This window comes from Manis pentadactyla, chromosome 12 (genome assembly GCF_030020395.1).
Source record: "Manis pentadactyla isolate mManPen7 chromosome 12, mManPen7.hap1, whole genome shotgun sequence".
In the NCBI taxonomy this organism is placed as follows: Eukaryota; Metazoa; Chordata; class Mammalia; order Pholidota; family Manidae; genus Manis; species Manis pentadactyla.
Genome location: NC_080030.1, coordinates 62185872 through 62213106, shown reverse-complemented (window position 1 = coordinate 62213106; position 27235 = coordinate 62185872). Strand labels below are relative to the sequence as shown.

Genomic DNA, 27235 nt, shown 5'->3' with positions numbered 1-27235 from the left:
TCATAATATTGCTTAATATGCATATCACAAAACCATTGTGAAGAGTTAACAATCTTTTTTCCTAATGTCATCTCTACTTTACTTTCTCACTTCCAGCCAAATGTATTCCCTCCATCTGAGATAAGAAATTATATAGTGAACTTTACTTACTAATTCTCATCTTCCTTTCATGTCATCAAAACTGGGATGATTAAAATATTAGTTGGTTAGAAAGTGCTAGAAATTCACATGTATGATATAATTTAATTTTCCAAAGAGCAATATGAAGTGGTTATAAATCAAACACAAAATTTTATAACAATCATGGTAGGTTTTGCTTCTGTAGTTGAAGGGCTCACTCATGGAGTTACATTTTCAACCTTTCATTATTATTGTAAATCATAAATTACTTGTCCAGTCTATCATCAGCTAACAGGGAAAATTTCAAGGTGGGTGTCGACCCTCCTTTTAGGTGCAGAAAGTCTTAGAATTTTTTAAATCAAACAGTGTAACAACATAAGCTTCACTGATAATTAAGACAATGACTGGCGTTAATCTCATTTGTTCAATAGGTCACATGGCCATGTGCCTGTAAGTGTAGGTGAGGCCTCCAAGGGAGGCCTGGGAACTTCCCAAAGTGAAGGGCTTGTATGAAAGGGCTTGGCCAGGTATATTTGGTGAAGATTCCTGAAAACACTGCAGAATCTTAAAGGTGTTTTGTCATGTTATTGAGAGACTCTTGGACCCCACCCAAGGGCAGGGGCTGGAGTTTGAATCAGCCAATGGCCAACAATTTAATCAATCATGGCTACACAGTGAAGTCCTCACAAAACCCCCTGAGCAGAGCTTATTGCTCTCTCCTCGGTTGGATACTGCTTCTCCGTCTGGGAGAGCTTCTATACTTGGGGAACCAGAACACCTCCATGTGCCACCAAACTAGGTGCCAAGCTCCATGAGGATAGAAGCTCCTTTATTTGAGACCTTGTCCTATGTGTCTTTTCATCTGCATGTTAACTTGTATTCTTTACAGTATGTTTCATTTAACTGGTAAATATAAGTGTTTTCCTGTGTTCTGTGAGCTACTCTAGCAAATTAATCTAACCCAAAGGGGATGTTGTAGGAACCTCCAATCTACAGGGAGTAGGTCAGAAGCACAGGTTATGCCTGGGGCTTGTATCCAGCATCTGGAGTGGGGAGGTGAAGGGCAGTTTTGTGGGATGGAGCCCTTAACCTGGGGAATCTGGTGCTGTCTCCGGACAGATAGCATCAGAATTGAGTTGAGTTCTCCAACACCTTGCTGGTGTTTGAGAATTGCCTGGTGTTATGTGTGGGAAAAACCCCTCCCACTTAACCACCTTAGAATTGTGTCTGGGAACCTGAATGGAATTATACTACTATTACTACTGGGTATAATATTGTTATTATTATTGTTATATATCTAGGAAAACACACTGTCGCAGGTTGATAATGCTGCACACACAAAAGTCATGTTCTTTCATTGTGCTGCAGGCTACCTGGACAGGAGAAATGGGTTTACAGAATATATTATCATAGTTTTTAAATAAGTAATTCTCTCAAAAATGGATAAATCACTAAACATTTCCTTCAAAGAAACCATGTACTGAAAATAAAACTAACAAACACAAGGAATAACAAGATGGCAGAGCTAACATTTCTACTTCCACTCAAGCTTTTCTTCAGTCATATTATGAGGCAAAAATAATGGTAGTCTAGGAGAGGATTAAAGATGGTGGTGTGAGAGTAGAGACAGAGGCTTCATCCTAAAACTGGATACAATTAGAAAATTTAATTGGTGCAACTAATCCTGAGAGAGCAACAGGAAAGAGGATGACATCAGACTGCACACACCTGGAGAAAAGAGCAGACCTCAGTGAACGGGGTAACGTACCAGAGCTGTGGCTCAGCAGTACCCGAGCCCCTCCCCCACCCCAGCTCACCAGCAGGAGTAAGAGAAATGGAGCAGGGAGGGAGTGGAGGCCTGGGACTGCTGAATACCTAGCTCTGGAGATCTGCTCTGGGAGCACAAACCTACATTTCATGGTGCTTTCATGAGACTCGCAAGACTACAGGGTTGGAAAGTTAGTACAGGCAGAGTTCCTGGGGAGACTGGGATTCCAGCTGCTTGTGGAAAGCAGGGATCCATTTCTGGCTTCTCAGGGACAAAAACTTGTACCTGTGTGACCGGCACACTGGCTCAGGCAGTGGAGACAGGCACAGCAGCCGGGAGGCGGGGAACAGCTCTTTCCTACCCCCAGGCACCAGTACCGCTCCCCTGTGACCCCCGACATTGCTTGAGGGGCTGAGCAGCTCCAGAATAGAGCTTCTGGACACTAGAGGGCGCCATATACAAACATGAAACGCCAAAGGAACCTTGTCCAGAGTAAAATTGTTAATACAACTCCCAAGAAAGATTTAAATGATATGGACCTCATGACTCTTCCTGAAAGGGAGTTCAAAATAAAAATCATCAACATTCTAATGGAGGTATGGAAAGACATCCAAGAACTCAGGAATGAATTCAGGTCAGAGATCCAGAAGAGCACGACGGAGGGTATTAAAAGCAGGTTGGATACGGTGGAGGAGACAATAAATGAAATAGAAACTAGAGAAGAGGAATACAAAGAAGCTGAGGAACAGAGAGAAAAAAGGATCTCTAAAAATGAAAGAATATTGAGAGAACTGTGCAACCCACCCAAGTGGAACAATATTCGCATTATAGGGATACCAGAAGAAGAAGAGAGAGAGAAAGGGATAGAAAGTGTCTTTGAGGAGGTAGTTGCTGAAAACTTCCCCAATCTGGGGAATGAGATAGTCACTCAGGCCATGGAGATCCACAGATCCCCCTACACAAGGGACCCAAGGAAGACAACACCAAGACACATAGTAATTAAAATGGGAAAGATCAAGGCTAAGGACAGAGTGTTAAAACAGCCAGAGGCAGAAATAAGATCACATACAAAGGAAAGCCCACCAGGCTAACATCAGACTTCTCAGCAGAAACCTTACAGGCCAGAAGGGAGTGGCATGATGTACTTAATGCCATGAAGCAGAAGGGCATGGAAACAAGATTACTTTATCCGGCAAGATTATCATTTAAATTTGAAGGGAGGATTAAACAATTTCCAGATAAGCAAAAGCTGAGAGAGTTTACCTCCCACAAACCATCTCTGCAGTCTATATTGGAGGGACTGCTATAGATGGAAGTATTCCTAGGGTTGGATAGCTGTCACCAGAGGTAGTAAAACCACGGTAGGGAGGGTGGAGCAGTTGATTGGGAGGCAAATGCAAAATTAAATTGACTATCCCCAAAGTCAATCAAGGGATAGACAAAAAGTACAGAAATTGATAACTAATACATAATGAATGAAGGAGGAAGAAAAAGGAGAAGAAATAGAAAAGAACCTTTAGATTGTGTTTGTAACAGCATACTAAGTGAGTTAAGTTAGACTCTTAGATAGTAAGGAAAGTAACCAGGAACCTTTGGTAACCACGAATCTAAAGCCTGAAATGGGAATAAGTACAAACCTATCGATAATCACCCTAAATGTAAATGGACTGAATGTACCAATCAAAAGACATAGAGTCACTGGATGGATAAAAAAACAAGACCCATCTATATGCTGCTTACAAGAGACTCACCTCAAACCCAAAGACATGCACAGACTAAAAGTCAAGGGATGGAAAAAGATATTTCATGCAAACAATAGGGAGAGAAAAGCAGGTGTGGCAGTACTAGTATCAGACAAAATAGACTTCAAAACAAAGAAAGTAACAAGAGATAAAGAAGGACATCACATAATGATAAAGGGTCCAGTCCAACAAGAGGATATAACCATTATAAATATATTGCACCCAACACAGGAACAACAATGTATGTGAAACAAATACTAACAAAATTAAAGGAGGAAATAGAATGCAATGCATTCATTTTAGGAGACTTCAACACACCATTCACTCCAAAGGACAGATCCACCAGACAGAAAATAAGTAAGGACACAGAGGCACTGAACAACACACTAGAACAGATGGACCTAATAGACATCTATAGAACTCTACACCCAAAAGCAACAGGATATACATTCTTCTCAAGTGCACATGGAACGTTCTCCAGAATAGACCACATACTAGGCCACAAAAAGAGCCTCAGTAAATTCCAAAAGATTGAAATCCTACCAACCAACTTTCCAGACCACAAAGGTATAGAACTAGAAATAAATTGTACAAAGAAAGCAAAAAGGCTCACAAACACATGGAGGCTTAACAACACTCTCCTAAATAGTCAATGGATCAATGACCAAATTAAAATGGAGATCCAGCAATATATGGAAATAAATGAGAACAACAACACAAAGCCCCAACTTCTGTGGGATGCAGCGAAAGCAGTCTTAAGAGGAAAGTATATAGCAATCCAGGCATATTTAAAGAAGGAAGAACTAACCCAAATGAATAGTCTAACATCACAATTATCAAAATTGGAAAAAGAAGAACAAATGAGGCCTACAGTCAGCAGAAGGAGGGACATAATAAAGATCAGAGAAGAAATAAACAAAATTGAGAAGAATAAAACAATAGAAAAAATCAATGAAACCAAAACTGGTTCTTTGAGAAAATAAACAAAATAGATAAGCCTCTAGCCAGACTTTTTAAGAGAAAAAGAGAATCAACACACATCAACAGAATCAGAAATGAGAAAGGAAACATCACGATGGACCCAACAGAAATACAAAGAATTATTAAAGACTACTATGAAAACCTATATGTAAGAAGATGGAAAACCTAGAAGAAATGGACAACTTCTTAGAAAAATACAACCTTCCAAGACTGACCAAGGAAGAAACACAATATCTAAACAAACCAATTACCAGCAAAGAAATTGAAGCGGTAATCAAAAAACTACCCAAGAACAAAACCCCCGGGCCAGATGGATTTACCTTGGATTTTTATCAGACATACAGGGAAGACATAATACCCATTCTCCTTAAAGTTTTCCAAAAAATAGAGGAGGAGAGGATACTCCCAAACTCATTCTATGAAGCTAACATCACCCTAATACCAAAACCAGGCAAAGACACCACCAAAAAAGAAAATTACAGACCAATATCCCTGATGAACATAGATGCAAAAATACTCAACAAAATATTAGCAAACTGAATTCAAAAATATATCAAAAGGATCATACACCACGACCAAGTGGGATTCATCCCAGGGATGCAAGGATGGTACAACATTCGAAAATCCATCAACGTCATCCACCACATCAACAAAAAGAAAGACAAAAACCACATGATCATCTCCATAGATGCTGAAAGAGCATTCGATAAAATTCAACATCCATTCATGATAAAAACTCTCAACAAAATGGGTATACAGGGCAAGTACCTCAACATAATAAAAGCCATATATGATAAACCCACAGCCAACATCATACTGTACAGCGAGAAGCTGAAAGCTTTTCCTCTGAGATTGGGAACAAGACAGGGATGCCCACTCTCCCCACTGTTATTCAACATAGTACTGGAGGTCCTAGCCACGGCAATTAGACAAAACAAAGAAATACAAGGAATTCAGATTGGCAAAGAAGTTAAACTGTCACTATTTGCAGATGACATGATATTGTACATAAAAAACCCTAAAGACTCCACTCCAAAACTACTAGAACTGATATCAGAATACAGCAAAATTGCAGGATACAAAATTAACACACAGAAATCTGTGGCTTTCCTCTATACTAACAATGAACCAATAGAAAGAGAAATCAGGAAAACAATTCCATTCACAACTGCATCAGAAAGAATAAAATACCTAGGAATAAACTTAACCAAGGAAGTGAAAGACCTATACCCTAAAAACTATAAGACACTCTTAAGAGAAATTAAAGAGGACACTGACAAATGGAAACTCATCCCATGCTCTTGGCTAGGAAGAATTAATATCATCAAAATAGCCATACTGCCCAAAGCAATATACAGATTTGATGCAATCCCTATCAAATTACCAACAGCATTCTTCAATGAACTGAAACAAATAGTTCAAAAATTCATATGGAAACACCAAAGACCCCGAATAGCCAAAGTAATCCTGAGAAAGAAGAATAAAGTGTAGGGGGGATCTCACTCCCCAACTTCAAGCTCTACTACAAAGCCACAGTAATCAAGACAATTTGGTACTGGCACAAGAACAGAGCCACAGACCAATGGAACAGAATAGAGACTCCAAACATTAACCCAAACATATATGTTCAATTAATATTCAATAAAGGAGCCATGGACATACAATGGGGAAATGACAGTCTCTTCAACAGATGGTGCTGGCAAAACTGGACAGCTACATGTAAGAGAATGAAACTGGATCACTGTCTAACCCCATACACAAAAGTAAATTCAAAATGGATCAAAGACCTGAATGTAAGTCATGAAACCATAAAACTCTTAGAAAAAAACATAGGCAAAAATCTCTTGGACATAAACATAGCAACTTCTTCATGAACTTATCTCCCTGAGCAAGGAAAACAAAAGCAAAAATGAACAAGTGGGACTATATTAAGCTGAAAACCTTCTGTACAGCAAAGGACACCATCAATAGAATAAAAAGGTACCCTACAGTATGGGAGAATATATTCGTAAATGAAAGATCTGATAAAGGCTTGACACCCAAAATATATAAAGAGCTCATGCACCTCGAAAAACAAAAAGCAAATAATCCAATGAAAAAATGGGCAGAGGAGCTGAACAGACAATTCTCCAAGGAAGAAATTCAGATGGCCAACAGACACATAAAAAGATGCTCCACGTCACTAGTTATCAGAGAAATGCAAATTAAAACCACAATGAGATATCACCTCACACCAGTAAGGATGGCTACCATCCAAAAGACAAACAACAACAAATGTTGACGAGGTTGTGGAGAAAGGGCAACCTTCCTACACTGCTGGTGGGAATGTAAATTAGTTCAACCATTGTGGAAAGCAGTATGGAGGTTCCTCAAAATGCTCAAAATAGACTTACCATTTGACCCAGGAATTCCACTTATAGGAATTTACCCTAAGGATGCAGCACTCCAGTTTGAAAAAGACAGATGCACCCCTATGTTTATCGCAGCACTATTTACAATAGCCAAGAAATGGAAGCAAGCTAAGTGTCCATCAGAAGATGAATGGATAAAGAAGAAGTGGTACATATACACAATGGAATATTATTCAGCCAAAAGAAGAAAACAAATCCTACAATTTGCAACAACATGGATGGAGCTAGCAGGTATTATGCTCAGTGAAATAAGCCAAGCAGAGAAAGACAAATACCAAATGATTTCACTCATCTGTGGAGTATAAAAACAAAGGAAAAACTGAAGGAACAAAGTAGCAGCAGAGTCACAGAACCCAAGAATGGACTAACAGTTACCAAAGGGAAAGAGACTGGGGAGAATGGGAGGGTAGGGAGGAATAAGGGTGGGGAAAAAGTAAGGGGGTATTATGATTAGCATGTATAATGTGGGGGGTGGGGGAAAGGGGAGGGCTGTGCAGCAGAGAGAAGACAAGTAGTGATTCTACAACATCTTACTATGCTGATGGACAGTGACTGTAATGGGGTTTGTTGGGGGGGCACTTGGGGTAGGGGAGAGCCTAGTAAACATAATGTTCTTCGTGTAATTGTAGATTAATGATAACAACAAAAAAATAATGATAGTCTAGTCTATATGGAAAGTGAGTGGCTGAAACTTTTGTAACACTTCAAAGTTATCAAAATATGGACTCATACCCACTAGCAGTAGAAGGAAATTTGCCCTTGAGATACAGGTAAAGATATATCAAATGCACATAAATAATTTTAAATATATACATATACATTTGAGATGCATGTTCAAAAATTTCTAATGGACAGAGCTATATGGAGAAGATTTGGAGACAAGTCAGACTGCTGCATATTTCTGATTATGCCTTTTTGCCAAAAAAGCAAAGTGTGTCTACTTATTTTTGTTGAGCATGTGTGTCAGCTTCTTATGAAATGTGTACTTTGTTCTGCAATCAAATCTTAAACATCCTGTTATTTATATACAATTGCCCATATAACTTTCTCCTATTATTTATCCTGTTATTTATACTTGCCCATAAAACCACTTCTTGTGGTTTTTCTATCATTTTGTTATATTCCCAAGACAACTTAGGTGTGATGCTGACCTAGTCCTACAATATAGATTGTTTTGGGACACCTCTTGGGAATATTCATACAAGATAGGTTTTGTAGGAATATCCTACAAAACTACCTTCTTCAAGACTACCCCAAATCCAATATTTCCACTAGAAATTCTAGCTCAAGCAGCTCCATTCAAGTTCATGTTGAAATGGGTATGAGAAATGCCCTATCATAGCAAAAAAGAAAATCCTTGTGCAAAGTATTAGAATATATAATGATAATATCCAAACTGTAAGGAATTTCTCCAGATTTCTCAGAGTCAAATATAAGATGATTGATCATCAACTAATGAGTGACTTCAACAAACTTGATAGAAGAGCCTCCAAGAATAGAAACAAGGAATGTGAAAAACATCAAAGTTATTAATAAGAAAATTTTGTACAGTAATTTAATTGAGTATTTGGGAGGGGAGAAGACATATCAAAGATGGTGACCACATTGTTAAATGTTAGATGAGACTAAGCAAGGTTGTAGAATTCCTGTTTGAATATCTTTATATTTATAGTGGAATTGCCATTGTCTATAATAGCTATTAACAATTTTTAATAGTTATTTTACCTGGAGGTAAAAAGAATAAATCAATAAGCCTTTCAATTCCTGTTGACATCTTTGGTTCAACCTTTGCATAAAAAAGAAAAACTTCTTTTCCCAGTAACACTATGTAGTACCTAAACATTTAAGATGTTTAACAAATAATTTACATTAATAATGTTAGGTCTTGAAATCACATGATATAACTTGATATTTATACCTAAAACTGTTATAATCATAACTTATGAATAGATGTGTCACATATACTTGCTCATGTTAAAATTTTCTCCTTCTCAAGCAGCGAGAATGAGTAATAGATCAAGGATGAGGAGAGAGTGTGAGAAATTCCTCTCATAAACCTTGGCAAAACCTAGACTCTTCAGTTCCTCAGACACTGCCCCTTGTGTTAAAGGAAGACACATAGAAATCTAGAAAGAACCCCAACAGACCTTAGGAATCCCAAAATCCCTCACTAAGCTTTACTTAGAAGATTTTCAAAATACCACATATTTACTAACCCTGGCCCTGGGTGACTTAAGCAATAGAATTTTCAGGGCCAGTGAAACAGCAATTTCAGGCAAAGTGGAGTGGTTAATAGTATGAATTGTTGATTCAGACAGTCCTGGTTTAATGCTGGCTCAGCCATTTCCTTGATGTGTAAACTTGAAAATCTAAACTCTCAGGGCTATGATTTCCTTTTCTGTAAAATGGAGAAAATTATATCTATTTCATAAAGTCATTGTGATGATTAAGTGACTTATTACATACAACATGCTCAGACAGTACATAACACATAACAAGCACCAAAAAAGCAAAGGAGAAAAAGTAATTGTTATTCTTTCTCCTCATTTTCTTTCATTCTGGAATTCTAAGCTATTGAAGGATGGTTATAAAGTCAAAGAGATTAGTACAAAGAGGACAAACTAGATATTCCAGCTGGATCAAATTGGGTGGAACAAAATACATAATCCACAATTCAGTACCTAACACAGATCGAATAAAAAACCCCAGCATGATCATTTCCACAGATTTCATTGGAGTGTTTGAATATGGAAATGAGCCTCTGGTGACCTCTTTCGGTGGAGGAGCCTTTAGGGAAATATTTTCAGGTTGCTTTGAGGAGTTTGTCTAACCCCATACCTTGATAAATTGCTTAGAATTTAACCACCATAATTTTATGCCCATAATAAGCAGAGTATAGGGAGATGTGGGCACATTTTAAATGCAAATATTGTGCTGCTTGTAGTTATTCACAAGGTATACATTATACACAGTTGCTGAAGTTTCCTTGAACAAAAGAAACAGCAAAATGCTAAGGCATTTTTGAAAATGTGTTTTATTCATGGCTGTGAAAGGTAGTTGAAGCCTGTTGAGGGAGGAGTATACCCTCCCTTTATTTTAATGATCTCAATTTTGCTAATGGAATGTTAGTAGAAAGAGTTTGGGAGCCATGTGGTGCTGATTGCGTTGTTCAGTATTGATGTTGCCTGCAAATTAAATGTACCTAAGTAGCCACCTGTTTATGCTTACGATTATGTAAAGCCCCATATGTTTCCCTCTCCACACATGGGAGGTAAATATTGAAAAAATTATTCTGGTGTGAAGGGTGAAAACAGCAGCAATTCTTCTATAACTGTCAACATATGCTGTGGGTTTCTTTTAATGTGCTTTGTCTGACATATTTGCCGATTTTCACCATGCAGTATTCAAAAAAATCTGTTACCCATGGTTATACAAAACAATTAAAAATCGGTTTACATTAAATTCAAATTAGGAAGAGATATAATTTCCTGATGTAACCATACATTTTAAATGAATTTTGGAGCTTATGATTTAAATAGATTTTGATTTGCACGATAAAGAAAATGCAGGGTTTTTTTCCCCTAAGTTCATAAGCATATAAAAGGGAACACTTTCTTCCTCAGCCCATCTTTTTGATTCCATATTACTAGGCAACAAAATACAACTCAAATAACATAAATTTGAAATAAAATCCCACCTAAAATCAACAATGGGCTCTTCAACTAGCTGGCCCACCACTCTGTCTACTGGATCTGCTCTGGAAAGCAGTTTGCTGGGCCCCTTATCAGAGATCTGACCTGGTAGTGGGTCAGCAAGAGCTCCCAAGCAATTTGAGAGGAGTTTCTTTAGAGCACTGGGGCATCTGGTGCAGGAAACATCTGTGGAACTGCCTCACACTATTCAAAGACTGGCCAACAGTAGTTTGCAGGAGAAACCAGAGTGACCGAACTTGATGTTGTTGATCACTTTACACAGAAGATAAATGGATTGGATTTTTTGATGATGTATATCTGATCAAAAGGGATTTAAGTATTGAGTCTAGCAACTAGACAAAAAGACACAGAATATGATAGAAAAGGATGAAAAATTACCACACCATTGAACACTAAGAATGATAGACAAACTGCTCCAAGAAGCCCGAAGATACTTTCATAATAAAGAAGATGGAACTGAAATGAGAACAATTTAAAGGCTTAGCCATGCTGGGTTTCACAAAACAGAGGAGCCCCTCTAAATTTTTTAAAGGTAATAATAAGAATGACAATTTTAAAAATTATAATCATTGACTTTTTCTCTAGGTCAAGTTTCTTAGTAAGCACTTAATGATGACCTCTTATCATTTATTTAATTCTTGGAAGAATTTTATGAGATAAATAGTAGTAATATTTCCCAACCTTATGAATAAGGAAATTAATAAACTGATGCACTGAAACACTTCAAGGAGGTCACCTAGTCTTTTAAATTTTGGTATTTATTTTCAATCCTGACATACGGATAGATAGAAATGGTTTAACAACATTGAAACTACACAATATACATTTGTTGGGATTTCACTTTTTTCATTTAACATTGAACCATGATTACACCTCATGCTTAAAAATATTTTCCACAGATATGATTTTTAATGGCTGTATCATAATAACATATTTTCTACACTATTAAGCATTTAAGTTAATTCCATTATTTTGCTGTTACAAATAGTTCTAAGAGGACTAGAGTTCATTCTAGTAAGTGGAGCCACTGAGTTAAAGGTCTTTTTCTAGGCAGACTAATGGCTCCAGGAGGGCAGGGACCAAGACATAAGTGTATCCAAGTCATCAGTTGTTAACCCTGTACATGTGCAAAAGAAATCCTGGCCAACTGATTGGCAGAAGGTCTTGAAATATAACATCAAACTTTTTTTCAGAAAAGTTACAACATTCTATACACCCTTCCATTTGATTTGAGAGTAACCATTTGGCAATATCTTTCTTAACTTTATCATACTTGTAAAAACTTAGCTAATAAATATGTGGAAAAGCTTTTATTGTTCTAACTTACATTAATGAATCTGAACAAATTTTTTCATGGTTATAAACCATCTGAATTTCTTCTGATAGAAAGTTCCATTTTATGTAAAAATATATTGTTTGTTTATGATTTTCATTATATTTGTAATCTGAAACTTCTTTCAAATACAAACAAAATAGTTTTAGTCAAAATGTAACTTTTTCACCTGCTTCAAATTTCCTTTGCTATGTAGTGTAAGTTACTATACTTCATCTATTACAATTTCATCTATTATTTTCCAAATTGATAGGTATACTATAATTTACTAAATAACTCCTCCCTTAACCCCATATGTGTGGTACTGAGTTTATCAAATAGGAAGTAACACTCTATGTTAAGGTCTGTTTCAGAGCTATAAACTAATGCTAAAGTTAGGGACACTAGAGTCAAAGTCAAAGCATTGCTCTGATACTTCTATAACTAGGACCACTAATACTAAATTATTGATTCAACTTGTGATTTTTTTAAAGTAACACTGTAATTCACAGTAACTTCGTAATGGGTTTTAATATTGACAGAACAAGTATTCCCTTATTGTTCTGTTTTTTAAATATCTGCTTGAATATTTTCACTTCCTTTTTCCCCCAAATGAACTTTAGAATTACTTTGTCAAGAGACATCATAATAATAATTATAATTATAATGTAGGATTTGTGTTGGTCATTGTGCTGATCTCATTAATTAATCCATGTGCAATTGATATATATATGTAATAGTTTTCTGATTCAAGTACCAAAAATGTCCTTTTGTTCATTTTCAATAAATAATTTTTATAATATCTTTAAATAACAAAATAGATGAGTTAAAGTTTTATAATATTCCATACACTAGTTATAAAGATATTAAACCAAGTTGTTCTATGCTTTTACCTGGCTATTTTAAAATAGATTATGCTTATATATTCTGAACAGTTTTAAATGGTAAGTCAAGGCTATATATATTTTTTCATATATATATTTATGCTCATATTTTAGTTACATACTTATGCATTTTGCTTATATTTATTTATTTTTATCCTATCATCTTACTAAACTTGTTTATTAATTCAAACAAATTTAAAATTTTTGTTTCATTTGAGTCTATTGGATTTCCTACATAATCTTACTTCAATCACCTTATTTCTAAAAGTTTTCTAGTTCATTTACTTCTGGCTATATTTACTTACACAAAATTCTATAAGAGGGTTAAATAAGAGTAAAAACAAGCACCCTTATAAGAACAACTCTTCTTTTCTCTGACTCACTGGGCCTAACTACTTGGTGTCTGTGTCTAACTCCAGTGCCCCGCTGGTAGTGTGACCTTCTGCCTCTCTGCGTCAGGTTCTGCCATTTTCTAGGATTCGGAAGGTTTCTAAACTCATGTTGCTAGAAAAAACACTGAAACAAGAACACTCAAAACCATTGAATTGTATACTTTAAACAGTTGAATTTTATTCTATATAAACTATAGCTCAATAAAGATGTTAATTTTTAAAAAGATGGGAGGGGAAGGGATGGGCAGTTAAGTAATATCTTCAAAAAAAGCAGTTAGATTGGCCCTGTGGTTGTTTCCTGTGCATGATAAATTGAGTCTTTATAGAATGTGATTTGGCAACATGCATCAAAGCTTTAAAAACATTTTTACTTCAGAAGTCATTATTTCATATATATGAAATTGTTATAATAACTGGAATTGCAAACAAAACTTTAGTAAAAAAACTGCTTACTATAGCATAAATTGCACAAATGAACATGCTCAAGATCAATTTATTAATTAGAAATAAGCACATGAAGGACTACTAAATAGAAAATGAAAATTATACTTTGAAGAATATTTAATGACATAAGAAAGTCCTCAGAAATAGATTTCTTTTGTATTATATCAAAACATGAGTTTATATGTGTGTGGGTGTACATGTACTGGAAAACAATGGAAGGAAAAAAACATGCCAAATATTAATGTTAGATAGTTCTGATGATGAGATTATAGAACATTTTTATTAACTACCCTGTATTTTCTTTCATTTTCTAATTTTCTATAAGATACATGTGGTATTTGTAAAATTGGGAAAAGCCAATTCATTTTATAACTTTAAAAAGTCATGTTCCTTATGTCCATACAAAAACCTGTACACGGATGTTTGTAGCAGCTTCCTTCATAATTGGAAAAGCTTAAAAAAACCAAGAGGTCCTTCAGTAGATGAATGGATGAATAAGCTGTGGAACATCCAGACAATGGAATATTATTCAGTGCTAAAAAGAAGTGAGCTATCAAGCTAAGAAAAACCGTGAAGGGACCTTAAATGTTTATTAATAAATGAAAGAAGCCAATCTTTCATTTACATACTCTGTGATTCCAACTGTATGACATTTTGGAAAAGGCAAAACTTTTGGAAACAGCAAAAAGACCAGTGGTTGCTAGAGGTTGTGGGGAAGGAAGGATGAGCAGGTGGAGCACAGAGAATTGTTAGGGCAATGAAAACACTCCATATGACACTATAAAAATTGATACATGTCATTATACATTGGTCTAAACCCACAGAATGTACAACACCAAGAGTGAGTTGTACTGTGAACCATGAAATTTGAATGATTATGATGCATCAGTGTAAGCTCATTTACTGTAACAACTATACTGCTCTGATGGGGGACGTTGATAATGGAGGAGGCTATGCATATATAGGAATGGGGGATATATGGGAGATCTCTGTAATTTCTGCTCCATTTTGCTGAGAACCTAAAGCTGCTCTAAAAAATTTAACTCTATTTTTTTAAAAAAGCTTTTGTTACAGCAGCAGAATCTCTACATCACTGACATGCAATTATTGTTCAATATACTAATGTGCTTTACCAATGTCCAGTTAAGAGAGTCAAGGAGGCATAGACCTGAGTAGTCAGTTGTGTTTTTTTAAGGAAAATTTGGTTCTTTTCACCAGAGTTCCTCCATGGTGATACTGTTGAGGTAAAGCTGTAAAGAGCTTTAGAGGAACTGTACTTACGTAGGAAAGTGAGATAGTAACAGCAAAAGTGACGAGATAATTTTTTAGATGTACATAAAATATTACTGCTATGAAAATTTATAGAACAGTGACAGTTGTGGAAAAGTCTATTTTAAAATAATCTTTCTGACAGAATTCTGGTCCAATGTGAAAATGTTCATAGGTGAGAGAAAACATTTCAACCCAGAACTACAAAATCTATTTGTCTTTCAGATAATATACATTTTAGTTATCCAAATACCAAGGACTTAGAAAAACAATCAGATCATATACTGAAGAGTAGAGGAAAAAAATAGGCCAAAAAAAAAAAAAGGAACTAAAAATTAATGTAAAAGCCTGAATTTCTTGGGCATTTAGATTACTTCACATTTTCTTCCATAGGATATCCAGAATACCCCTTTTTGTCTAAGAAATTATTTTGTATAAAAGACATAGCTGAATTTATTTTGCTTAAGTGAGCACAGTGGGGAAAGAGATGCTGCAAGACAAGTTGACCCAGAAAATTTGGAAGAATAGCCCATGATTCTTTGAATAGCAAATTATCCAAAAGGCAGGGAGTCCTATTTAGGGCTTCTCTAAATTGTGTCATCATAGCATCCAGATGGAAAAATAGGAGCAAATTCTGCCTTATATCTTGCTTTTTTTAACAAAAGCCCTTCAAAAAAACAAAAAATAAGAAGCTTATTCATAATAAAGCTATTAAACATATTTTCAATATTTTTTGCATAACTCTTTTTTCCCATCGGGTCCTTTTAGAAACTGATACATTAGTCAAGTTAAAAATGAACTACAATCATAAAATGGCCAAGCATGAAAGATTTAGTCATTTCAACAGTAGAAGAAACCTATAATGAACGACCATTAAATCTAATATTACGTGTTTTCTACCAATTAAGTATATAGTTTCCCAAATGAAACAAGGGGAAATTCATTTTCAACAATATTAATGTATTACATATTCTGGTACCCATGAATAAAGGAGTAGGTTCATAGATTTTAGTCAATTTTAATTAATTTCTCAAAGAAATAATTTTGTTATTAATCCCATCTTTGTCATTGGTTATTAACAGTATTTATCTTTATACTGCACATTTGTAATTAAAATAGTTTTGAAAGAATCTTTTGTTAATGTATGTAGAAATGTTGGGAGATAATTCTCCGTGGCACTTTTACATACCTAAGAAGCTGGAGGTAAAAAATTTGTTTCATTACCAGTATAAAAATGATAGAGAAGATCTCCCTTCCGAGGGACATTATAGGAGAGTAAACTCTCCCTCTTCTCCCCATAGGGGATTTTCTTACATTCCAGGGTAATAAAGACAATCTCTTCCCTTAGGACAAAATTGGCAGATTTGCCAGCAGCCCCGTACATGTTTGGGATTTCCTAAGTTTAGTGTTCCTCTCCTGTGCGTCTGGCACCTACTTAGCCCTGCACTTTATCACCCAGTGGGATATGGGGCTTCAGGGGCTTTAAGGCATGAAGTTCATGCTGTCTGCTGTGCCATGAGAAATATTACATTCATTTGATCTCATTATTTCATTATTGACCTAATTTATGGAAGTGTGACAAATCAGTACAGGAGCTACAGGGCTATTTAGGCATAGATTCACCAAATAACATATAAAATCCAACTATCTGTTTATCTGGTAGAAATTCATTTAACATTAACAAGTCTGAGAGTAAAAAATTCTAGGGAGGCCTAGGAATAGGGGAGCCCCTACAATGTTGTAAGTTAACCTCCAAGAACTTGACCAGGATCTCAAGGCACATATCAGAGAAAAATCCCCTCATGTTTCTGGTAGAGGGAGGGTAAAAGAAACCATTTTGAAATAGGCCAAAGCATTTTGTTTTTCTTAATAAGGCTGCCTTGAAGTGAAACTGTTTGTGTTTTATCAGAACTAACTGACCCAGGGGAAGGAAAATACATAACTAATGCCACTTCTACTCAGGGAAAAAAGTGCAACTAAAGACCGCTCTAGCCTTCACTTGGGGAAAGGGAAATACCCAGGTCTATACTTCTCCAGTTTTCCACATGGGAGAAGGGAAATACCTAAGTCTAGGCATCCAGTCCCACCTAAGGGGTGGGGAACAGGACTGAGAAACACTTGTGAAGTTCATAGTTCAGAGGAACAGGCTTTTAAAAATACTGAGACCTGGTCATAGGGCTATGGAATGCTGCTCTGCCAACCACAGTTTATTGTCACATTACTAAAGGCCTCTTTACCAATGTTCTTTCACTCAGCACATCATATCTGGCTATCAAAAAATTACAAGGCATACTTAAAGGCAAAAAGACCATTGAAGACACAGAGCAAGCATCAGAATCAAACTCCTCTATGGCAGGGATGTTGGAAAAATCGGACCAGGGATTTAAAACAATTATTAATAAACTAAGGGTTCTAATGGATAAAGTAAGATAGGTAGGCAATGTAAGCAGAGAGATAGAAACCTAAGAAAAAAACAAAAAGAAATGCGAGATAAATAGCACTATAATAGAAATGAAGAATGCTTTTGATGTGTTCATTAGTAGATTAGACATAGCTGAGTAAAGAATCTCTGAGCTTGAGGATATAGCAATAGAAATTTACAAAACAGAAAAGCAAAAGAAAAAATCAAAACAAAAACACAGAACAGAAAAAAAAGAAATACTGTGCTACAATAACAAAAGGTGGATCGTATGCATAGTGGAAATACCAGAAAGAAAGAGATAGAACTAAAAACAGAAGCAGTATTTGAAGCAATAGTGACTGAGAATTTCCCCAAATTAATGTCATACACCAAAGGACAGTTCCAAGATGCTCAGAGAACTAAACAAAATAATGCCACACACACATAAGAATGCAACTACATAGGAATATCATATTCAAAATGCAGAAAGCCAAAGATAAAGAAAAAATCTTGAAAGAAACCAGAAGAATAGAACACCTTATCTACAGAAGAATAAAGATAAGAATTATGACCAACTACTCCTCAGAAACTAGACAAACAAGAAGAGAGTGAAATGAAATATTTGAAGTGTTAAGAAAAAAAAAGTAGAAAAACCTAGAAAAACCACCAATCTAGAATTTTGTATCCTGATACATTCTCCTTCAAAGTAAAGGAGATTTAAATACTTTTTCAGACAAACAACAAATTAGAATGTTTGTTGTCAGTAGTTCTACTTTACAAGAATACAATGCTAGCAAAATTTCCAGTAAGTTATTTCACAAATTGTAGATATTCACAAATTGATGCTGTGGTTATATGCATAAGAAAAAGACCCAGAATAGCTAACACAATATTGAAGAAGGACAAAGTCAGAGAACTAACACTACCTGACATGAAAACTTAACATAAAGCTACAGTAATCAAGACTGTGTGGGACTGGTGAAAAAAATAAATAATTAAACAAATTAATGAATGGAAGAGAATGGAGAGCCTAGAAATAGATTCATATAAATATGGTTCAGCTGATTTTTGATGAAGGAGTAAAGGCAATACAGTGAAGCAAAGGCAGTCTTTTTATTAAATGATTCTGGAATAACAGAACATCACATGTAAAAAAAATGAATCCAGACACAGATCTTATGCCCTTCACAAAAATTAACTCAATATGGATCATAAATGTAAATGCAAAGCACAAATCTATAAAACTCCTAGGAGATAACATAGGAGAAAAATCTAGGTGACCTTGGGCTTGACAATGACTTTTTAGATATGACACCAAAGGAACAATCTATGAAAGAAGTAACTGTTAAACTGGATTCTATTTTTAAAACAGTGCTTTCTGAATAATATTGCCAAGAAATGAGAACACAAGCCACAGGCTGAGAGAAAATATTTGCCAAAGATGTATCTGATAAAGGACTTGTATCCACAATACATAAGGAAAAATTAAACTTCAACAGTAAGGAAACAAACAACCTCATTAAAAAATGGTCAAAAGATCTCAACAGACAGCTCACCCAAGAAGATATAGAGATTTCAAATAAGCACATGAAAAGATGCTCAACATCATACATTATTTAGAAATAGAAAATTGAAACAGCAATTTACCAAATTACCAAAATACCATGGGCATATATGTATTGGAATGACCAAAATCCAAAACACTGACAATACAAAATGCTAATGAGGATGTGGAATATCAGAAACTTTCGTTCATTGCTGGTGGGAAAACACAAAATGACACAGCCATTTTAGAAGACAGTTTGGCAGTTTATTTAGACTAAACACACTTTTACCATATGGTCCAGCAATTATGTTTTTTGAAATTTACCTAACTGATCTGAAAACTCATATCCACACAAAGACCTGCACATGAAAGCTTATAATGTCAACTTCATTCATAATTGCCAAAACTTGGAACCAAGTTGTTCTTCAGAAAGTGAATGGCCAAATTAACTGCATGGTACATTCAGAAAATCAAATATTACCTAGTGCTAAAAAAGAAATGAGGTATCAAAAAATGAAAACATGGTTTCAATATCAGGGAAATTGTGCATATTTAGTGGCAGCTAGTATATTGTAAATCTCTGAAACTTCTGCACAATTTCACTATGTACATAAAACTGCTCTAAAAATAGTCTTAATTTAAAAAAACAGGAGAATTAAAATGATACACTAGAAAGTACCTATTTAACAGAAAACAAGTTCTAGCCATATAGAAAAAAATAGGAAAATAGTCATTGCAAATCTTACATTATCAGTAATTACATTAAGTATGAATGGATTAACACTGACTAAATGGCAGAGATTGGCAAAATGGATTAGAAAACATCATCTGCTTGCTGGGTATAAGAGACATACTGCAGATCAAACACACAAATAGTTTGAAAGTAAAAGAATAGAAGATAGACCATACAAGCAATAACCAAAAGGGAACTGGAGTGACTACACTAGTATCAAACAAAATAAACTTTAAAATAAAAATTGATACTAGATACAAAGAAAAATATCATATAATGCTAGGAGAAAAGACTATTTTAAACACATAATCACCTGACATCAGAGCTCCAGAATACATGAAGCATAAGCTGAAATTAGTAGTTGGGAACATCAATATTTTGCTTGAAGTAATGGATAGATCTAGAAAGAAGATCCACAAGGAAACAGAAGACTTGAACAACACTATAAGCCAATAGACATCTATAGAACACTCCACCAAACAACAGCAAAATATGTATTCTTCTCAAGTGCACATGGAACATTCTCTAGGGTAGGTCATACATTAGTCCATAAAATAAGTTTCAATAAATTTTAAAAGACTATACAATCACAAAAAGCATGTCATCTGACCACAATAAAATGAAATTAGAAATCAATAACAAAAGGAAATTTTGAAAATTCCCAAGTCAGGAAGAGTGTTTAGAAATTGTATTAGGCTTTTGAGTTTAAAAGTCTAACTGGGAGTTTAAATTGAAAGTTCTAAGTAGAGTATAAATAAATAGATGTTTCTGTTGAAATTTATGAAAAATAGTGGCCATAGTTTTTATTTTCTCCCTAGTGCTGATACAGAATCATTACTCCTACATATGAGATCCCTTTCCTCATCACCTAGAAGTCCTCTTTGAAAGTAATCCCTAATCATCATCAATCACTTTACTCCTCCATTTTAACCCTGACCCTTACAATAAAACTAGTTTTGTAAATACATTTTCAAACTGTTGCTCAGTTAATGTAAGCTTATCATATCAACTGAAAGCTCAAAGGGATATTCTAAATAGCAACTCCCCATGTTAAACTGTTAGTCTATAGCTAAGTATCTTACTTCTCTAATAAGAAACATGCCTACCATAAGATTCTAGTCATTTTACCTTACTAAATATTTATTATATACATCTCCTAAATACCACAGGGAATATAGCAATAGATGAGATTCAGATTGTCTTCAACAAACTTGTGATCTCTTAGACAAACTGTTCTCATAAAGCAAGCATACAAGTAACTTCAACTGCATGCAAAATGTAATAAATCAATGCAATAAAATAGTGCAGTGATTAAGGCATGAACAGTATAGTGATTCAAAAAGGGAGTTTTTACATCCAATTAGAATAGTTAGGAAAAGCTTATTATAAAAGCAATAGTTTGCAACTTTGGCTGCTCATTAGTATCACCCTGGTAGCTTTAGGAAATTTTGATAAGCAGACATCATCCCAGACCAAATAAATCAGAATATCTCAGGCAAGTATCCTGAGCATCAAGATTTTTAAAAATTCCCTAGGTGATTTCAATGTTTGAGAAACATTGCTATAAAGGAGGCAGGTAAGGAAGGCATCATTAGAATTGAACTATGTGTAAGATTTTAGTTGAAAAGGGTAAGATACTGGAGCACTTAGAAGAATCTCCTCCTCATACAGCTAATTTATTTTCATTCCCCAAACCGCAGCTCAAGTACAACATTTTCTGAAAAACTTTCTCTAGTTCCACCAATGGTAATAATAATAATAATAATGGTAGTAAAAACTGACATTTTTTATGGTCCTTGTTATATAAATACCATTCTAAGCATTTTAAGTATATTTTAATATTTAATCCTCTGAATAACACTAAGAGATAGATAGTATTATTATCCCATTTTATATGAGAGGAGAGTAAATAACTTGGCAAGTTTACATAACAAAAAAGTGACAAACAAAAAAGACACAAAGACTCTAAAATCTATGTTCTGAAACATGACCAACTGGAGTTAGATGTTCCTTATCAAAACTCTCATAGAACCCATACATAGTCCAATCATACCAGTAACCAAATTGTATTACGAATGCTTACTAGATTTTTTTCTCTTCCACAAATTTTTTATTCATTCATTCAATAAATTATTGACCACATTCTCTGTGCCAGAAAATGTAATTGGTCCTAGAAATACAAAATCACATATGTCATATTTTACCTGTTAAGAAGCTTTAGGCTATGGCAGAGGTCAGCAAACTTAAGTTCACAGAGAGAATTCTGTTGGCCAACTGGTTTTATACACATGTTTATTGAACCATAGCCATGTTTCTTGGTTTATGTATTATCTGTAGCTTCTTTCATGTTACATCACAATGGAGTAGTCGTGACAGAGGACATCAGTAGTAAAATCTAAAATATTTACTATCTGATCCTTTATAGGAAGTTTGTCAATCCCTGGTCTAGAGAATAACACAAGTAAGAAAACCATCAATGACTACTCAATAAGGCACACACTAAGGTGCCCACAAAATCATGGGAACATAAAAGAGAGATATCTAGAATAAGTTAGAAAGTTAGAAGGTCAGAAAGATATCTCTAGAACACATGATGTTTGAGCTAACTTTGGAAGGCAGAGTAGACTCAACTAGACAAGACGAGCAAACAAACAGGGCAGTAAGAACAGACAGGGAACTGCAGCCGTGATCCAGGGAGCTGGAATAAAGAGGGCAGATTTGTTTAAGAGATATTAGTTAGTTCTATGTGACTTATGAAAATATACCTTTGACTAGTTCAGTCTCTATATCTAGCATAGCTAGTGGTGCATGTAGTTGAAACTTTCTAAATATTTGTTAACATAAACTATTAAGTCTTAAGGATGTTTATTTTAAAAAGGGAGAAGTACTTGTTTTCTATTATTCTTAAAAGCATTGAATTGTAAGAATTACAAATTTTTTACCCATTGCCCTAGAGTGAAAAAAAAAAACTACCACCTTTTCATTGTTTTCAACTGTATAGGTATATATGTCTATTAGCAATACAGTTTTATAAATGAGAAATGGTTCCAATATACAAACCTGGAAAATTCATAGGCAGTTCAAACGGTTGTGGAGACGTACACCCTTCAATTTGCTCACAAATTTCAGCCATGATCTTCTTAATTTTGAGGCCAGTTATTTTAATCACTTCTCCTGTTGACAAACAGCATTCATTTCCAAACATTTCATAAATAGAACCTGAATAAAAGGAGAGTAAAAAACAGTTCTAAAAAAAGTTAAATAGTGAAGAGAATTAAAGAATAAAGCAGGAGCCACAAGCCTCATCTAAGGTGTTTTTATTCAGTTCCTCTCTTAGTACCTACTAAACAGGAATTTAGTCAAGTTTGGCAAAATGATCAGCATGAACCAGGAAAAATATTAGATTTTCACTTCATCCACTGAGCAAAATATAACCAATCTTATTTTTGTTATCATTGTAAATTGAATTTATGGTTTCCTTATCACCTTTAGCTCATCTTTCCAAGGTCAAACTGCAAACATGACTTCCCCTGCTGAGATTTATGATTTGTTTTCTCTGGGTCACAGAATTAGGCTCATATGAGTCAACAATGATCTAAGTAAGTACTGCAAACAAGGTTGTAATCCAAAGACAGAGGGTCTGCACACCAGGGGTTTATATTAAGAGCACCATATCTATTTATTAGACATGGTTCTCTTCATCACTGGGAGTATAAGACTTTTTGTCTATTTTCTCTCTTGATTTTTGAGAAGCTGGAAGCATCGCTCAACATCTTTATGGCAATAGAGGGCAGATGAGCCCAGATAAACTGAAAAACTTCATTTTAGATCAGGATTTCAGTCTCCTTTCTAACAAACCTTTTATCATAGATGCTAAAGCTAATCTTTTCATCTATTTATTTTCTTTTATACCTCCTGATAATTAGAAGATGGGCAACAGAAAAGAAGACAGGCAAAAATTCTGGATAATCTACCCCTAGTAAAAAGGGAACAACCCCAAAATTACCTCTCTGGAATATTATCACTTTACAATTTTCAGTAAACTAAAGGTGGGTGTAATGGGGGATATTAAAACCTACCAGTCTTCTCTTACCTCTAACATGATTTATAATATTTTTACCACATTAAAATTTGAATAATATGAGCACAAGATTTTAGGCTTCTTTTTTTTCTCTTTTGAGCCCCCTCCTCATAGTATCTTGTCTGATATACAGTAGGCTTCTAGAACATTTTTGTAGCATTAACGGTTATCATAAAAGCCTGGTATCCAATCTAGCTTTAAACAATTCTGAAATTTTATCAGATCTCAACAGGGAGCAGGGGACACACTCAAATTAGAATAATTTGAAGAGGTTTCAATAAAGGGGTAGTTTACACAGAGGGGCAACCAGTTCTAGGTAACACGAGGCCATCACTATTCTGACCTCACTCTTCTCCCTCTATTTGATCCTCTGCTAAGGCACCTCATTGGCCAAATTTACCCAGAAGCTAGAGTACAAGGCAGCTGCTGATGCCCTCACAGAAGTCATCCTCCATCCCCCCAGGCAGAGAGTGGAAATGAAAATCTATCACAGCAAGCTTATTATTTATTGTTTAATGGGGATCATTTTTTGTGGACATGCTAGTGTATCTTCTCAAGTTTTAGTATATACTCCCGTAACTCCCTTCTTTCCTTATACTATTTCCTTAACTACATATGCATTAATACTTTTCATTAACCCCAATACATAATGTCAGCCATCTCAAATCTTTTGTGGAACAATTATGATATTAAAACATAATAATAAACCTAGAGTGACTTTTCCTCCAGTGAACTTGGAATTGTTATTTTCTATGATCCTCATTTAGCAATTAACCACATACTAACATTTTACATCTTCAGTATTACCTCTTCCTGTACTTCATTTTTTACTGACTTAAGTTTTAATCAGTCCCAATTCAATTTTAAGCTTCATGAAAGAAAATACTGCATTATATTATTGCATAACTACAATACATCAACCTTCTATCTTCAATCATTCGGCAAAACTTCATTGAAAACCTATTATGTGTCAGGCATTATGATTGTATCAGAGGTAAATACATATCTCTTGCCCCTCAGAAGCATGGTCTTGAAGGGAACAGATAAGTAAGCAGACATTGTAACAGGTTATGAGAAAGTCATAATATGGGAAGTACAGGATATAGCGGGAGGCTTTGAGAGGCATTTAATTAGCAGTTACATGGGAAAGAGATTAGGGAAGGTTTCTTGGAGGAAATGACAGCTGAGCTGAGTATCAAAGGAAGCATCACAAGGTATTTGAACAGGCAGAGGAAATAGTATTTGAAAATGCAGAGACATGAAAGAGCCTGATACAATCTGGAAATTTCGAGTCAATTTGTTATGTCTCAAAAGTAAAGTAAGAAAGGGGAAGTGGTAAGAAAGGAGACTAGAGAAATAGAGGGAGTCCAGATCATGCAGCATCTTTCTGAAATTATCAAAAAACAAAAAAGACCAATCAAAGTCTGAAGCAACCTTCGAGTCAGAAAATCTATAGTCTCAGTTGTCAAGGTCCAGGAACTAGTACCAGTTTAATGAAAGTCCGTACAAATGTAGGTGCTTGCTCTCCAAAGTGTGGTCTACTGCATTACCCAGGAGCTTGTTAGACTCTTGGCCAGACCCCCCGACCCGCTGAATCAGAACCTGCATTTTTAACAAGATCCCCGGATGATACATAAGTACATTACCACTTGGAAAGCACTGTCTAGGTAACAACTGTGTAACTAAAATAGTCTCTGTTCTGGCACTGCTACAAAACTATCCAGAGAGAGAAGGACATGCCATTTAGTGTCAGTGAGACGGACAATGTTGTAAGTGGGGGCGGGGAAAGAGAGAGATTTTGAGTAGGAAAGTGATATGGTAAGATTTTTCCTTACTACATGAAATAGAACAGAATATAACATACTCTGTTTCAGCTGAAGTCTATTGGGATTATTTCCATGCAGTGTCTAATTATAGATCATTGTGTACCAACTGACTGACTTGGAAGGCAGGCCATCTTTCTTTCACAGGTTCCACTGGAATTCAAAATTAAAAGACGAATTTCTGTGAGATTACATATCAGGTCCCAGAGAAGAGAAGCCAGAGAATTCTATGAGGAGAAAAACTCCCAGAGTGTTAGTCACTAAATAAAAAGCTTTTGACTCTTCCATTCTCTTTCCAAGCATCTTTCTCTTTTTGAAAGAAGAAAATCATTTCCTTCAGTCATATAAGGGAAAGAACTTCATACAAACACTCATCTTCTACATTTATCTTCAGTTATTTGTGACGTCCAGTTTTCTCTAACGAGAAAGTTGTTAATTCACTTCAATAGAATGGTCAGTGACACCCAATGCTAGAAAGTTACGTGCATGAAAGGTAACAAAAACATTCAGCAAATCTTGAATGCCTGAAACATGAAGGGTTCCTGTACTTTGTTATCAATATAATGTCTTCCTCAGATATATTTTTTCCTTGGTGAAACTATAAAATGGTTAATTTTAAAAGTGGCCAACTTTCAGAATCTTAGAACAAGCACATATAATATGTGTAATTGCCTTTTAAAAATTTGCTGAGATGTGTTTCTGCACTATGTGTTTGTGTATATATAGATATGGATATTAAAATGGTTTTCATTTCATTTTAAACACGACATATATTTTGAATATGCAAATCTCGAATCTATTAAATCTTTACAGACGGATTCTTTCCAAGTCAGAGCATATGTATTCAGGAGAGTGCCAACCATCAGAGAGAGCTGGAACAAAGCAGCCTGTTTTCAGTGATCAAACATGGCCCCCAAAGGCTGTAATGAAAGAGCCATGTGCCTTTGAAATCACCTTTTCTGTAATGCTACTTTGCTCAATAAAAACGACACATTAATATCCTTTTATGAGCTCATCTCTTATTTGACAATCCGTATAAGCAAGGCTGTGATCACATTGGAACAGCCAAAACAAGGGGTTCAATAGATTTTCTTCCATTTCCTCTACAAAGTTAAAAATGTGTGGCAGTCATGGAAGAGAAAACTTATATCATCTAAAGGATCCCCCTCACCCCTTTTTCTTAAGATGCAGACATTCCCTCCATCCCCCACCACCCTCCCTGCCCTTCCAGGACTCTCATCCCCTTACCTCCTCATCAGCCTGTCAAAGTTCAACCAGTCCTAAAGATTCAGCTCATATTCACATCTTCTTCAAAGCCTTCCTTGATCCCCACACCTAAGTGAGAATTAATTCTCTCCTCTGTGCTCTTATAGCACTTATAGCCCCTTTGTGATTATTTTGACAGCCTGCTGTTTGGGTATTATTTTCTGGCCATTGATATTATGCATGTTTTAGAATGTATTATGAGTTCCTAGAGAAGAGCTATCTCTCAGCTGTATTTTTTATCTGTCCTCACATATGCAGCTAGTAACACAGATTTTGTCACTTAGTAGATCTTTGGTGAACGTTGAATTATAACTTAGCTTTACTTTAAAATATCAACAAATTATTGTGA

At 35.3% G+C, this 27235-nt stretch overlaps 1 protein-coding gene across 1 annotated transcript in view; it reads right to left on the bottom strand.

The window, feature by feature from the left end:
- Positions 1 to 27235, bottom strand: part of THEMIS (thymocyte selection associated) — a 161628-nt gene that overhangs the window by 98471 nt on the left and 35922 nt on the right. Inside the window, exon 2 of the mRNA XM_036903853.2 lies at positions 22777 to 22935. Coding sequence (XP_036759748.1) covers positions 22777 to 22935 — 159 coding nt within the window. The remainder of the gene's footprint in view (positions 1 to 22776; positions 22936 to 27235) is intronic.